A 17,516-nucleotide genomic window follows, 5' to 3' on the forward strand; every position below is an offset into this window, starting at 1 on the left:
GGAACTCTTTTTGGTAGGTATTATTCAAGAAATCCTTAATTTTAATGTAAAAATCAGAGAAACACGGAGAAGCATAATCAACAACAGTTTTTGATTTTTTTAAAATTGCAGATCTGTTGAAACAATTATGCAGCTCACATTTTGTGACTTTTTTTTTAAATTTGTTGTATACCTTTACAGGAATCCTTAGGAAAGGCACAGTCTTTAGCTCTGCATGGAGACCAGCTTATCCAAAGCAATCATTATGCCATTGACTCCATTCGACCGAAGTGCAATGAACTCAGACGTATATGTGATGATTTTACCAATGAAATGAAGAAAAAGCATGACGTGCTTGGAAAATCACTTGAAGTCCATATGCAACTGGACAGTGTAATTTACCTATTCTAATCAGCAATTAAACACATTGCTAATTGGTATTTCTTAATTATTTTATTCTTTTCATTCAAGGCCAAGGAGTGGTGTGAAAAAGGGATCTACCTTCTGGCCTCTCAAGCAGTGGATAAATGCCAATCACAGGAAGGAGCAGAAGCTGCACTTCAAGACATTGAGGGGTTTCTTGAAACTGCTGCACACCACAAGCTTACCAACCCCAAGGAGTTCTGTAGACAATTTGAATTGTTTCTTACCTCAGAAATCAAGGTAAAAGTAGAAAAGCTGTTAAGGTAATTAATGTAAAACAGGTATTAAAATGTTCCCAAAGTCTTTATTAATGATAAAGAACTTCTTTATCTAACAATGGGCTATTTTCTTCTAATCATTACTGTCAATCAATCTAGGCTAATACACTTTTAGTTCTGAGCACATAATGTCTAATACAAACTACCCTATCAATTTGTATTGTGCGAATATAAACTTAATGAGGTTTTTTTTATCATGACCATGTAACCATTTACGGAACAGGCCATGTCGCCCTTTCAAGTCCACGCCGGTTCACTAGAACAACTCCACTAGCTCAAACCTCCCGCTCACCGCCAATAACCCTCCAACCCCCTCACCTCCACGTACACATCCAACCTTCTCTTAAATGACAGAAGGGACCCTGACGCAACTATCTCATTTGGAAGTTCATTCCATTCTGCCACCACTCGTGGAGTGAAAAAGCCACCTCTAATATTTCTCCTAAAGTGTTGCCCCCTTACCCATAACTCATGGCCTCTTGTTCCAACCTCCCCTGCCCTCAGGGGAAAGAGTCTGTTTATGTCTAGTCTATCTATTCCTTTCATAATTTTAAATACCTCTATCAAGTCCCCTCTCAGTCATCTACGTTCCAATGAATAAAGTCCCAGTCTCCTTAATCTCTCCCTGTAATCCAGATGCTGTAAGCAAGGCAACATCCTTGTTAACCTTCTCTGCACCCTCTCCACCTTATCTCTATCCTTTCTATAATTTGGAGACCAGAACTGAGCATAGTACTCCAAACCTGGCCTCACCAATGCCTTAAACAGCTGCAGCATCACCTCCCAACTCCTATACTCTATACTATGATTTATGAAGGCCAGCATACCATATGCCTTCTTAACCACCCTGTCTACATGGAAATCCACCTTCAGTGAACTCTGTACCATAATCCCCAGGTCCCTTTGCTCCTCTGTGTGCCTCAATGCCCTCCCCTTAAATGTATATGTCCTATTCTGGTTATTTTTACTGAAAAGCAACACCTCACACTTGTCTACATTAAATTCCATCTGCCATCTTTCAGCTCTCTCTTCCAAACAAACCAAATCCTGCTGCAATCCAAGAAAATCTACCTCACTATCCACCACTCCCCCTATTTTCACATATTTGCTTATCCAGTTAACTACACCCCCCTCTAAATCATTAATATAAATGATAAACAACAAGGGATCCAGCACCGATCCATGAGGCACCCTGCTTGTCACAGGCTTCCAACCTGACATACAGTTGTCCACCATGACTCTCTGCTGTCCATCTCCCAGCCACCTCTGAACCCATGTCACAATCTCTCTACTAATTCCTAGTGACTGAACCTTCCTTATTAACCTTCCATGTGGAACCTTATCAAAAGCCTCACTAAAATCCAAATAGATCACATCCACCTCTCTACCTTCATCCATCTTTTTTGTCACTTCCTCAAAAAACTCAACAAGGTTCATCAAACATGACTTTCCTTTTACAAACCCATGCTGGGTGCCCCTAATTAATCCCTGCCTATCCAGATATGCGTATATACTATCTTGAAGAATACCCTCCATAACCTTCCCCACCACTGAAGCCAAACTTACTGGCCGATAATTACTTGGCCTACACCTACTGTCTTTTTTGAACAATAGAACAACATTTGCAATCCTCCAATCCTGTCGTTCCACTCCCTCCTCCAGTGATCTTTGAAAAATCACTGTCAGTGCCCCCGCTATTTGTTCCCTGACCTCCCTTAAAGTCCTGGAAAAAAATCCCATCAGGACCAGGAGATTTATCCACCATAATTGACCCTAGAAGCTCCAAAACTCTTGCTTTACTAATCCCTATCTTTTCCATAACTAAGCCCTTTGCCTCTCTTATCTCATATACCCCAATGTTCCTTTCCCTCGTGAATATGGACGAGAAAAAATTGTTCAATATTTCTCCCATCTCATACAGTTCTTGACATAGTTCACCGGTCCCATCATCCAGTGGACCTATTCTATTCTTAACCCTCCTTTTACTGTTCACATATCTGTAAAAACCCTTAGGATTCACCTTCACCTTATTAGCTATGGACTCCTCATACCTTCTTTTTGCCTTTCTAATTTCCCTCTTAGTAATTATGGAAAGCTGAACAGTTAGAAAGATTTGGCACAAGGTTAAACACCAATGTTTATACCTTATTTTCTTTTAATTGAACAATTGTAAATATAACAAACACAGAAGCTAAAAAAAAAGGGAGTTCGATAGTTTGAAAAAATTTCTTTGCATTGATCTAGATTTGTTGAAAGAGAGGAAACAGCATTTTCAGTAAAAATGTTGCTGTCACAACATTCAAAGTGTGGTTACTGTTCTACTTTGTAAGATTATTGGAAAAATACACCAAGGTTCTTGGTGCATTTAATTGAAGGGATGAGATTTAATGAATGACCTTTTGGAGCAGATGTAAAAACTGATTACAAACAGCCATTTTATGCATGTTCTTAGTTAATGAAGAAGTGAATGTTAAGCTACAATTTCATAGAACTAGCCACAGTTAAGTGAACATCATGTTACTGTATTTTTAAGGCTGGAAAGGACAAAACAACTAGCCGTAATAAAATCCAACCAGGAAACAATTTTTTATGGGAGGATATGCTTATGAAAGAGATAAAGAAGTGCAATCAAGATCATTCAACAGGAAAGAGGTTTGACACAGGAGGCCATTCAATGAGTCTGAGCCAGCACCAAAGGAACAACTCCAAGAGCTCCACTCCTCTCCCTGTAGCTTTGCAATTTATTATTTTTCACATATATCTATTAATTCCTCTTTGAAGATAAACAAGGAAAAGTCTAGATGTTAGATTCGAGTGCAATACACTGGTTACCTTTTACTTTCTATCTATGGATAATATGTGAGCTGCTGAGTTTTTCAAGCACATTTGAGTATTGCATTTAATTCCCCTTTGATTCTTTTTGCTATTAACAAAGACAAACGGGCAGTTGACATTTCACTAACAAACTCCTTACAGACAAGGTCAGGATCACAGCCATGCCCATAGAGTTGTGAAGCAGCAATACTAACAGTTGTACCAGTTGAGTGCAAGAATGACACTGGTCTGGAAGCAAATATAGAGATTATCATACAAGAAATAGCGATATCAAATTTTATGTATTTACTGGTGTTGAAGACATGAAAGACAATAAATCCATGGAGCTGTAATAGAATGGAGGGACAAAGGGCAGGTATAGTTGGAAGTAATGTGAAAGTGAGGAAAGAAAGCAGGGCCAGAATATCTTATATGTTGCCATGGAAGTGAGGAGAAAATGGAGACAGGCATCTTTTTAGAGAATTGAAGACTCGGGGTTTGGGAGCTTGTGGAAGGATGCTGACTGATAACTGAGGGAAATATTATTAAATTCAGAATCCTGAGGATTCGGGAATGTGCGTTGAAATGTTTGGAGGTTGAAAATGTAGAGCACGAAAAAAAAATAATGGGGCAGGCAGAGAAACTTCTTATAACATCAATATCATCTTCTTTAATATTGCACTTTTGTTCCAGACCAAAATACAGACAATTCTTGAAAAGCTTGAAAATGTTTATGAAATGTTTGACAAACGTCAAGCAAGTTTAAAGAAATTAGCTGCGAAACAGACTCGTCCAGTCCAACCTGTGGCCCCTCGCCCTGAAGCATCTCCAAAACGTTCCTCGCCAAAGCCAGTTAAAGCACCTGCACTCAGTAAGTGGTAAATAAATCCTTTCTCATTGGTTAGAAAATTTTGAAATGTTTCCATTTTGTAAGAATGCAGAGTTCAAAGTACAATGATAAACTTGGAGGCTTATTTTTATCAACATCGCGATTCTTCTTTTTGATGAACAAATAAAGTGTAAGTGAATCAAAAGTTTTTTTCACATCCTGGAAGCAGTAGAACGTCTGAATACCAGGCCAGGACATTTCCATCAAGTTATCAATACTGATTTAATTTAAAGCTACTAAGTCATATGCGAATTGTAAGAATTTTTTTCCTGACTAGTCTTGAATAACTTAACATCTCTTTTGTATAATTACTAAAAATTGAACATTCTGAACAAGAAGTGCTGGAAATCAGAGATAAAAACAGAAAATTCTGAAAATTTGCACTGCAAGTTGGGCAGCATCTGTAGGGAGATCAAAGGGAGTGCTCTTCACTTAGTACAAATAGTTTTTGGTCCAATACAGCTATCTGCTTTGTTATCTACTCTACCCTTTATTTTTAAAACCGAAATCATATTTCATATGAAAATCAAAAAATTATTGCAGGAGCTAGAAATGATAAAATAAATTTAAAAATGCTGGAAACAATTAGTCAGTCAGGCAGCATCGGTAAAAGTGAAACCTTTAACATTTCAGGTTGAAGTCCATCAGAGCTGGGGAGAGGGGGTAGCAAGCTTGTCTCAAGCTGCAGGAAGAAGGGAGGGATGGAGGGAAAGGGCAGAAGGAATAATTCTGATAAGCCAAGACTAGGGTTGTTAGAACATCAATAGGTTAATACATTGCCAGCCAAGAGTCGAATGGTAGAGCTGACTTGATGGACAGAATGGCTTAATTCTGCTCCTTTCTCCTTTGGCCAAGAGTTAAAGGGGAGAGTTAGGGAGAGAGAACATGATCATTTGATCATGGAAGCTATGAAATGAGGGTAGTTGGAGAGTGAAAATACAGATAATGAAATACAAGTCACAGATTGCAGGACATATCCGGCAAGTCAGTGTGTGCAAATGAAAAGATGCAATTCCAAGTCATTATGGCAAATGCTGACCTAATCCATCTGATGCACTCAGTGAGACAAAGTTTCTCTAGTTATAGAATTCACACAGTGCTTTCTCCTTCCAATATTGTGTGATACATTTGGTGCTCACAGAGGTCTCCTCTAAAATGGTGAAATCAAATACGGATTGAATGACTGCTTTGTCGAACAACTGTGTTCAATTTTCCCTGATAATCCTGAGCTTCCTGTTATTTTCATTCTCTACCTCCCTTCCACTCTGACCAATCTGTGGCCTTCTGCACTTTTATAATAAAGCTTGAAAAAAAGCACTTTATCTTGCATCTGGCCGCATTGTAGCATTTAAACTCAATATGAAATTACATAGCTTTAGGTAACTTGCTTTCTGTGTGTACTAGAACAGACCAGGTAACCTATTTGTGATGTTGGCTTGGTTTTGCCTTCTCCATGAGCACAGCCAAGCATTTTGCAACTCTTGCATTGTTTATATTGTGCCTTCACTCCAACTATGCTCATTTTATACCTTTTATGAAGGATCATGTTTTCCTTCCTTAACTTCCCCCATTAACTCAGCCGGATAACCTCAAAGCAACAACAGCATCACCCCCTTGAGAGGTTGCTTCATCCTGCACAGGTCATTCCTGAGTTACCAACATCTGACTTATGGACACCCTCATGTATGAATGAGCTCCCATAATATTTAAAAGGCTGAGGTTTGTTCCTACGAACAGGATGACTAGTTTCCTCTTTCTCTCTCTCTCTCTCTCTTCACTTTTAATCATTGTTCTTTAAATTCTGTCTATTGCTTTTGATGCAATTCATTACAATGCTGTAATCTAGTGATTTTGTGCATTTTAAAACGCAGACAAAAATAGATGTATTTATGAAAATAGAGTTGTAGTGACATCACCCCTTGACACTCTCTTTTTCTTTCACCTTCCTAGTTCTAATGTGGGTTTTCCTGAACTGTTAACTTAGTTTCTCTTTCCATAGATACTGTTTGACCTGATGGATGTTTCTAGCATTCTCTGTTTTTAATTATCTTGGATTTAACATTAATGTGATAAAATGTCATCAACAGTATTAATGGCCAGACACTGCCGATGGATCAGAAATGTATGGACTTGCTTCAGGAAGTCAACCATTTGACACCGATGATTTTTTAAAAATAAGACAAGTAGTCCATGTAAAAAGCAATTAGCTACATCTTTGCATTGGGTAGTAGGGCAGATACATCTTTCTTCTTAAAAGACGTGTTTTATTATTCCACAGCACCCAGTAGAAGGAGTTTCGATAATATTAGCAATTCAAAGCTACCAGAGACAGAATTAGCAAAGAAAAGAAACACAAAGAAACCAAAAGGAAACTTAAAGGTAAACAAGGACTAGTTTGCCTTTATATTGGTTGCAGTAATGTTCTCAAGCACCCACACACATTCAATTATGCATAAGAACATGATACATTGTTTACTGTCATATTTTGACTAATTTGATCCACTTAATCAGCACCTATTTATTGTGGGGAGAATTGTGAATTGAGACTATAACTATCATTGGGTCAGTAGTTTATGGCAAAAGTTCATAATATTCATGACTCTCTGATTTTGGTGCAGATTTTTTTTCCAGCTCTGTAACATATTTAGTTCCAAGATTTAGCTAAACATCACTGGAGAAATCACATCACAACTCACCAATTACTTCTCAACAAATTCAAATGCGATAGCCTCCAGCTATCATATTTGCAAACTGTTGCTGAATGTGTTCTGGCAATCCTTCCTTGCATTTTCTTTGGCCTTTAAAGGGGATTTACATTTGCTTGGATGCCAGGGTCTCCAAGCAGTAAGGAGCAGAGCTTGGAGGTTGGATCATATATTGTACAATAGTAAAACGCGAAAAGTCTGAAGACATCGTGATTGTCATCAAAACACAGAAATGCTGGATGAACTCAGCTGATCTTGCCACAACTATAAGTGGTAAAGATATATTACTGACGTGGCCAGGCGAAGGATGTAGACAGACGTGTCTTGGATGAGCTCTCCATGAAGAGTATTAAAAAGACGATCTAAAAGTTTAAAATTAAGAATATTTTCACAGTGAATTAACAAAATTAATACTAAAAAGCCAAGACAGCAAAAAACAAAATCGGAAGAGACACCAACTCAGCCAAGAATATCGAGTGAAAGCCCAAAAGTGAGTGGCCTTGGGACTGGCTGAACCTGGCAGTGCTGGGGTGGGGGGTGGGGGGGGGGGGGGGGGTCGGTGCAAAACTGAGTATAATCCTGGAGAAGATGGAGATTTTATGCAATAATTTCATGGGTGTTGAAACTGCAATGAGAGATATGCCAGGGAAGATAACTGAATTTATAGAGGCAATTGAAGATTTAATGCAACAAATGGGCCAAGTGAAAGTTGACTTGGTAAAAATGCAAGAAAAGCTGAAAGCTTTTGAAGAGGATGCAGAGAAGTGGGACTTGGATAAACAAGCTATGCTGGCTAAGATTGACCACGTGGAGAATCTCAGCAGATGCAATCATATTCGGATTATTGGTTTGAAGGAAGGGACCGAAGGGAGAGTCCCAGTGAGCTTCTTTGAAACTTGGTTCAACAAGTGTTGGGAGAAAATAAATTCAACAGAAAAGTATAAATAGAAAGGGCTCATTGGACCCTCAGACCTAGAAGATCTGACGAGCATTGACCACGACTGGTCCTGGTAAGTCTTTTGAGTTATTGGGAATGGGAAGCAGTTCTGGGAACAGCATTTGATTACTCTAAGCAACACAATAGCCCACTTGAGATCAATGCAGAAAGGTGTTATTCTTTCAAGACTTTAGCCCAACTTTGATTAAGCAAAGGAAGGAGTTTGATAATGTAAAAAGGCAATTGCAGTCAAAGAATATAAAATACCCAATGATATATCCTGCGACTCTGAGGGTCAAAGTAACAGATGGCAATCGACGTTTTATCAAGACCAAGGAAGAAGAGGGAGAATTTCTACGAAGATTATGAAAATATTAAAGATATTAAACAAGAAGATTAAGAAGAATGTTTATGATGGGACCAAGTAAAAAGTGTATTTTTGTACCACCTTGTATTTATTGTTAAATATCATTGAAATTTGCTCGGAGAGCTCAAGAAAGAGCGAGAACTTGGTAAAAAAAAGTAGCAGGGTGAAGACTAAGGTGGATAATGATACTGGGAGAAGAGCAGTTTGCAAGATGGTGCAAAAGAGAGAGGTTCTTCTTTATCTGAAGACTGCAGGCTTTTTTCACAGGCTTCTGGAATTTTTTTTTACATCACCGTCAGAGCAGGGGTACTATATATGTTTTTTTTTAAAGGGAAAAGATCACTGTGTTACTTGAATAATTGAAAAGGTTTTATTGCTGAACAACATTTATTTAAGAACTGGTATGGATAAAATTTTAAAGTTTATTAGTCTGAATGTTAATGGATTAAACAGAACGACGCAAAAGAAAAGGGTCTTGGCACACTTAAAAACCTAAAGGCAGATGTAGTTTTCTTGCAGGAAACACACCTTACTAAATTGGAGGATGGGTGGGGAAAGTAATATCGTCTTCTTTCAGTTCAAAGGCGCGAGGCGTAGCAATTTTAATTAATAAAAATGTATCAGTAATAGTAGAAGATATATCGATTGACCAAGCTGGAAAGTTTGTAATTTTATTGTAAAATTTATGCAGAATCCTAGACACTTATGAATATTTATGCACCAAATTATGATGATGAAGCCTTTTTGAAGGATATTTTTTAAAAGTAGGAGAGGGTAGACAAAATATATTGGTCGGAGGGATTTTAATTTCTGTTTGGATCCTATATTGGATAAATCAGCTGCAAAAGCGATGCTATCATTTATGAAAGATTTAAATCTGATTTGATATCTGGAGGCAGCTCAACCCCAGAGAGAGAGAATACTTGTTCTGCTCAAGGGTCCATGATTCACATATTTATTTTTAATGTCTGCACAGATTAAAAAATAGTGGTAAAAACAGAATACTTGGCAAGGCTATTATCACACCATTAATCTTAACTATTAGAAAGCAGAAAAACAAGAAAATGTGTACAGATGGTATCTTAATGACACATTCTTGAAAAGGACAGACTTCTGTGAGTTTATTAGGAGACATAACGATTTTGTGAGACAAATCTTCCTTCCACTGATAACAGCTTTTTGATATGGGATACACTTAAAAGCTTAACTGAGAGGGCAAATTATTTCTTATACAAAAAGGAAAAAGAAATAACAGAACTGGAGAAAGAATATCAGAGGACAGGTTTACTAGAAAAATGTAGACTGTTAGAGAGAATATAAAATTAAGATACAACACATTACAAACATATAAAATGGAAAAAATTTTTAAAACTAAGCAAAATTATTATGAATTAAGAGGAGCACAAATAGTTTTGTCTTGGCAAGTGAAGTTAGAGGAGTTGTCAAGGATGATAAATGCAATTAAAACAGAAGACAACATCCTAATGTATAATCAAAAAAAAAAGAAGAGATTAATGGTATTTTTAAAAAATATTACACAAAGCTATATGATGATAATGAGATGGATGAGTTTCTAGCGAATGTTGAGCTTCCAAAATTAGAGGTGAGTTAGGCATCCCTTTCACAAGAGAAGAAATTGAGAAGGCTCTGAACACTCTCCAAGCTAATAAGTCTCTGGGGGAGGATGGGTTCCTGCCTGAGGACTATAGCAATTTAAGGATCTATTGATGCCTCTTATAATGGATGTGGGAGACCAGGCAGTGGAGACTCAGACTCTCCCAGACTTTTTTTCAACAGCTATTATTATGGTGTTGTCAAAAAAAAAGGACTCATTAAAAACCTCATCACCTCTTGCTTTTGAATGCTAATTATAAGATACTGGCAAAAATGTTAGCTAATCGACTGGGACAATATTTACCTAAATTGATACAAACACATCAGGTGGGATTTGTTAAAGGAAGACACTCTTCAAGTAGTCTGGGTAGATTATTTAATATAATATATATGGCTAAATCAAAACTGAATTCCAGTATAACAGTCTCCCTTGATGTGGAAAAAGCATTCAACCAGTTTTTATTTAAAATGTTGGAGAAATTTGGAATAGGGAGAATATTCATAAATTGGATAAAAACTCATAAACTGCAAGCCAAAATTATAACAAATAGTCAAATGTCAACGGTTTTCCCTCTGAGTAGATCGAGTAGATCGACTGTCCCCAGTCCTATTTATCCTTGCTATTGAACCACTGGTGGAGATTATAAGGAGAGATCCGGATATTAAAGGCTTCAAAGTTGGACAAGAAGAATATAAAATCAGCCTATTTACTGATGATGTGCTATTATATTTATCTAACCTGGCTGAGTCTCTGGGGAAATTAAAAACAACACTTGAATAATATGGAAGAGTTTCAGGTTATAAAATTAACATGGAGAAAAGTGAGACAATACCATTGACGACCTTTGATTATGAATGCTATCAGAAAGGAAGTTAATTTAAATGGAAAGTAGATGGAATGAAATACTTAGGAATAATGACTGACAATAATGTACAAAATTTGTACAAATTAAATTATTCTCCCTTATTAGAGAAGATGGAGAAGGATTTGCAGAAATGGAAAGACTTGCTTATTACTTTGATGGGAAGGGTTAACTGTGTCAAAATGAAAGTGATGTCAAATTGCACTATATTTTTCAATCGCTGACTATCTCGTTTGCGAAAAATTTATTTAAATTATTAAATAATTATGAGGCAATTCACATGGAACAATAAGGTGCCAAGAATATCACTGGAAAAATTAACGTTGGATTATAAATTAGGAGGATTTGGGATACCGGATTTTAGAAAGTATTATTTATCAGCACAAGCCAGATTTATTTAATCTTTATTTAGTATTTTTTCAATAAAAATATACAGACTTTTACAGAATAAGTAGTCTAATAATAAAACAGTAAAACAAACCCATCCCCTCCCACAACAGATCCCTAAAGGGAAGCATTAAAAATAAACAAAAATATTCAGTAATTTACAATATTACTAAATTCATATTCTTCATATATGGTGTCCACATCTTAACAAAAAAATTCATAATTATTATGTAAATTATATGTTATTTTCTCCATACAGGTACACGACTTCAACTCATGATGCCATCGAACTACATTTAACTCCACTTCATCTTTCCAAGACATAGCAATACATTTACGAGCAACCGTCAATGTTAGACGAATAAACGCTGTCTGAAACTTATCCAACCCCAAGTCCACTAATAGAGTAAAATAACCTCACAAACATTTTTTTGGATCTAAATGAAATTGAATTTTAAACAAATTTTGAAGAAAAATCCTAATTTTAAACCAGAAAGGATGAAATTTATCATGAAACCAAACAGAAGATAGAAATGTTCCAACACATAATCCACACCTAAAACACAAATCTGAATGACTAAATCCACATTTTTTTCAATTTTTCAGGGGTTAATATTTCATCTTTGAGAAAGGCAGTCCCCACTCTTGGATTTGAATGGGATTTATACTCAATGAAAGAGGGGGCAGTGAAGGATTTTATCTATAAGTGGAGTGTAAAGTCAGTAACAAAAAAGACATAGTCCTATATTAATACGTGTGATGAGAGTATAGGAAGAAATCAATGAGTGTGTATGAGAAAGCATTAAGAACACCATTATGTAAGAATGTGTTGTTGCCTATGTATATAGGTAACAGAATATTAAACTCCTGGTCTGACAAAGGAATAGGATACATTGAAGACTGCTATGCAGAGGGGATTCTTATCCCCTTGATCAACTAAAACAGAAATATGGAGTAGCTAATGGGATTTTCTTCTGTTTTCTCCAGCTAATATCATTCCTGAGAGAAAGATCAGGGCCAATGTTGAAACCACCTGAAATGAATGAAATGGAACAAACAATCTGGCTGGGGAATACACCCAACTTCATAACAAAAATGTACTATGCTCTCCAGAGTGAAAATGAAAAACTAGGTTTACTGAGGTTGAGAGAGAGAGAGAGAGATAGGAGTCGGACTTGGGTGTTGTAATATCAGAAAGATGTTGGTCTGATTGGTGTTTGGATAATATGACATCAATTATAAATGCAAGATATGGATCACTTCAGTATAACTTCCAACACCAATTATTATCTTATGCCACAGAAGCTACATAGGTCAAAATCTGAAATATCGGAGATGTCTTTTAGATGTGGGATTGAAACAGGAATATTTTTACATGCTATAGGGTAATGTGTGAAGGTGAGGTCTTTTTGGCAGGATATTGCAGAAATATTAACAAGGATAACAGGGGTGGCCTTCGCAGATGATCCAGAGCTTTTGGGTAATTTTATTGAAATAAGTAATAAATTAACTAAATTCCAAATTTCTTTTGTCAAAATAGTTTTGGCAGCGGCTACTTGGAAGTCCAACTCTCCATTACTCATAGCACGATGGACTGTGGAAATGAATAGGTGTATACCTATGGAGAAAATTGCATACAATCTTAAAAACAAAGTATGCACATTTGTCAAGAACTGGCAGCCATATTTAGACTATATAGGGGCCCAATTAAAATAATAATAACAGATGTTGTTACAATATAAACAGATGTGATTTCCCCACATAGATTTTTTTATGGATAGTATAAGTGTGAGCTCTGATGGTGTGTGGTTTTATATTTTGTGTGGGAGGTTCTTTGTTTTTTTGTATGAAAAAAGTTTAATATATTGTGAAACAAGATTTTACTATGTATATTTATAAAAAAAGAAAAAAATTTAAAATATATTACTGACATTTCAGGCTTGAGCCTTTCCTTTATTCCACTCATTCCTTGAGGAAGGGCTCAGGACTGAAATGTCACTAATATATATTTACCTCCTAAGGAAGCTGCAAGACTGGCTGACTTCCTCCAGCATTTCTGTGCTTTCACCATTATACATTAGAAACCATCAACCTTCAAAACACAAACTAGTTCTGGTGTTACATCATTACTGAAAATGAAGACAAACTTTTTGATTTGTCCACAATTGTAATCTTGCACGAGGATCAGTAGCCTGGCCTTGTAGACAATTTTGTACATTTACTTCAATGACCGAGTAAAACAATGCACGAGTTGAAGTTTACTGTTTGTTGCAAGCCTTTGTCTGATGTTACTGGAAACAAACCTTTTGTATTATTGACCTATTTGTGCAGTTTCACATTTTCTCTCTCCCACTCCCTCCATTTTAGATTGAAGTGATGCTTGAAGCCAGTCAGGGTGGGTCCAGTCCCGTCCAGGTAACATCTGAAAGTGAAGAGAACCTGTCTACAAGGAGGAGGTAAGATGGCTGCTCATTGTTTTTCAGGTCTCCACAGGAATTCCCCTCGTCCTTACTTTTGAAAGAACATACTTGCATTAAACTTCAACAAAAGTTCACTAAACTGATTCCTGGGTGCTAGATTTGTCAGTGGAAAGGCAGGTAAATTAGGCCTTTAAGCATCATATGAATTGAATTTAATTCTGTACCATAGAAGGCTGTGAAGACCAAATCATTGAATATATTTAGGGAAGCAATGGTTAGGTTTTTAGATTTTAAATGGGAACTGTTCAAGAACTAGCTGATCAAAGTTCATGGCTGACATGTTGGAATAAAGAGAAAGGATAGGAATGGCAAGGGAACCTTGGATTATGAAAGACAGTGTGGATTTAGTCAAAATGGAAAAGAAAGCATATGTAAGGTTTAGGATGCTAAAAGCATACCAGCCCTTTGAGGTATATAAAGAGGGCAGGACAAAGGAGGTCCAAGAAATTTCCTAGGTGAGTAGAATTAAGGAGAATCCTAAGGCACCTTATACATACAGGTACTTCCCAACCTATGACCTATGTGACTTATGTCCATCCGAACATACAACCAAAATAAAATAAGCATATACACATGTGCACGACAGTGCCCATCCCGTGGTTGCCATTCTGTAAGAGTGGTAAGAGTTGGCGACCAAAAGGAAAAATCCATCCCTTGCTGATAGATCTGATTCGCAATTGAAAATTAAGTTAATCAACCAATATGAAGAAGGAAAAAAAGTTCATGCAATTGCATGCAGTCTGCAGTTGTCCCATTCGAGGGGACAAAGAAAAAATACAGGAGACAGTGAAAGGTTCTGCAAGTATGAACATCATGATAGTAACAAAGTAATGGCAAGGGCCCATCCACAAAATGGAAAAGTTATTGATGTTGTGACTTGAAGATCAAATTCAAAGGTGCATGCCACTGAACTGTCCACTACCAATCCAACCCCAAATCCTGGATGACTTGGGCTTTGTTTGAAGACTGGTTTGTAAATGGTTTTATTTCAAATGTTCAGGAATATTGTTTAGAAAATAATTTCACATTCAAAATTCAATTAATCTTGGACAGCGCCCCTGGAAATCCCCCTCATCGGCTGACCTTCATCCTAATGTTAACATGATATTTCTGCTACCAAACTGAACTTCTAGCATTCACCCGATGGATCAAGCAGGAGGTTCATTGTAAAGGGGTAGGCAAATGTGTTTTCACAAGTGAATAAAATCCTTGACGATTTGTAAAGCATGGACCAGATTGTTATACAGAAAGATTCGCCAAGGTTGATGGACAATTTCAGGGAACTTTTAAGTTGCTATCCTCAAATCTACAAAGAAAAAAAGAAACTTCCCTACCATAACCCTGCCCCTCAACCCACAAAGATGAAGACCATGACAACCCACAGCCAAGTTCAGATGATGAAAATGTTGACATCTACATTCCATGCTGACAAACCAGCCCATTTTGAGATATGATCAATTGGTCAGAATAGAACTTGGTCATAAGTTGAGGAGCACCTATTAAAGAAAGAAGTATAATTAGGGATAAAGGAGGGAATTTATGCTTCAAATCTGGAGAGGTGGACAAGGTACTCAGTGAGTACTTTGCATTGGTATTCACCAAGGAGAAGGACGTGAGGATAGTGAGAACAGTTTGCTGGGCCTTGATGAAGGACTTTGTAGCCTCATCAGCAACAGGTGTAGTCCCAGAGGACTGAAGAACAGCCAATGTTGTTTCTTTGTTCAAGATGCAAAAATTATTTGCTGACCAAGTCTTACAATACATTGGAGTGGAGAAGCTATCAGAGGATACCTGGGAATAGATTTTATTCTTATTTAGAAAGGTGTGGCCAGGTTCACACTGTCAGTATTTTTCAGGGCTTTTTTCAAGGTGAGGAAGATGGACTTTAAAGCATTTGACAAGATCCTTCATGGTAGGGATAGGGTTTCCCATCCAGATCCACAGTAAATTATTAGTTTGGATTCAGCATGTGCTTTCTTATAGAAGGCAGAGAAAAGTGGTGGAACAGTGTTAATCTGGCTGGAGTTCAGTGACGAATGGTATTCCTCAGAGATTGGTGTGAATAATGTTAGGATTTGGTGAGTACATTTAAAAATGACACAGAATAGTTGACTTGTTAAAATGCAGAGGGTTGGAAAGGAAAATTAGCTAGAATAGCGTTGCGTAAATTGACTTGGAAATATGCTTTGGGAGGTTTACAATTACCTAATTTTCAAAATTATTACAAAGCTGCACAATTAAAATTTATTAATCGTATGCTGGATGTTTTGCATCTTCCTAGTTGGGCTAGGGTTGAATTGGCCAATATTTCTGAGCCTTATTCGCATCATTTTATATTTAAGTGGAATCCTGTTTTATTACAGATATATAATGTACTGATTTAAAACATTTGTAGAGATTTGGTATAAAAGGGACCTTATTATTGATACAAAAGGCAAAATATCAATTCAAACTCCTTTATATCAAAATAAATTTATCCCTTTTTCGTTGAATAATAGATTTTTAAAGGAATGGCATATTAAAGGTATAAAAGTGTTGGAGGATTGTTTTGAGGAAAGTAAATTTCTTTCTTTGAATCAACAGGTAAAATTTGGAATTTCAGAGAATTTTTTATTTGTTAGAGCATTAGTGAAAGATAATTTTGAAAGAGAAATAAAAATTCCTAAGTGAACGAAATTTGAATTTCTGATTTCTCATTCATCAAATAAGGGTTTTATTTCAGATATGTATACATTGTTGCAAGACACTATGGATAAAGTAAATTTGGATAAATCTAGGATTAAATGGGAAGGAGATTTAATTTGTGATATGTGATATTGATCAGGCTGATTGGGAGATTATGTGCTATGATGGAGTGACTAAATTGCTTAATGTAAGATATAGTATGGTTAATTATAATTTTTTACATCAGTTGTATCTGACCCTTGAGAAATTGAAGAAATATGGATTTAGTAATTTGGAGTTGTGTTTTAGATGTGGGTGTTGTATAGGAACATTTTTAATGAATATAGATCATTGGTATAATGAGTTGAGATCTTGTATTTATATGGAAAAAAATAACATAATTTACATAATTATAATTTTTTTTCAGATGTGGTCATCTTATTTGAAATGTATGGGTTTAGCAATATCTTAAATCATTGTATATTTTTTCACTGTTTTTTTATGCTCCCCTTGCGGGGTTTGTTGAGGGTGGGTTGGAGTTATTTGTAGTTCTTTTTTGATTTTTATTCTATGTACTTTTTGATAAGTATTTTCAAAAATTTTAAATAAAGTTTGTAAAAAAAGGAAAAGGGTTAAAGGATATTGCACAATTACAGATGTGAGCAAACAAATGGCAGACAAAGTTTAATCCTAATAAGTGTGAGGTGCTGAACTTGGAAAGATCAAGTGCAAGATGAATGCATACAGTAAATAGCAAGACTAGTCATTGATATACAGAGGGATGTCAGGGTCCAAATCTTTCAGGGAGCTATACAAATAGATTGAGTGGCAAAGATATGAGGTGTCTCTGATGTAGGTGGGAAGTGATTGGACAAGGAAGGCTAAAATAGAGTTAAGGTATGAAGATACCATTTTGGTGGGGCAGAACATACCAAATGAGTCTATCAGGGCAGTTGGGTTTGTGGATCTTGTGTAAGAGGTAGAACTGGGCAGTGCAGGTTGGGAAAGAATGAGGTTAGAGGCTGTGGAAGGGTGTTTACTGGAAGAGATAAGATTAGCAATGGGGTGAGAGACAGTGGCCTGATGGTTCTTGGTGGAGTAAGAAAGAGGAAGTTA

The 17,516-nt window shown here is 36.5% G+C and overlaps 1 protein-coding gene across 1 annotated transcript in view; it reads left to right on the forward strand.

Annotated features, from left to right (window-relative positions):
- Positions 1–17,516, forward strand: part of mcf2l2 (MCF.2 cell line derived transforming sequence-like 2) — a 144,770-nt gene that overhangs the window by 35,431 nt on the left and 91,823 nt on the right. The window contains exons 10-14 of the mRNA XM_069897099.1: positions 181–372; positions 451–642; positions 4,188–4,365; positions 6,662–6,762; positions 13,624–13,712. Coding sequence (XP_069753200.1) covers positions 181–372; positions 451–642; positions 4,188–4,365; positions 6,662–6,762; positions 13,624–13,712 — 752 coding nt within the window. The remainder of the gene's footprint in view (positions 1–180; positions 373–450; positions 643–4,187; positions 4,366–6,661; positions 6,763–13,623; positions 13,713–17,516) is intronic.

This window comes from Narcine bancroftii, chromosome 9, assembly GCF_036971445.1.
Source record: "Narcine bancroftii isolate sNarBan1 chromosome 9, sNarBan1.hap1, whole genome shotgun sequence".
In the NCBI taxonomy this organism is placed as follows: domain Eukaryota; kingdom Metazoa; phylum Chordata; class Chondrichthyes; order Torpediniformes; family Narcinidae; genus Narcine; species Narcine bancroftii.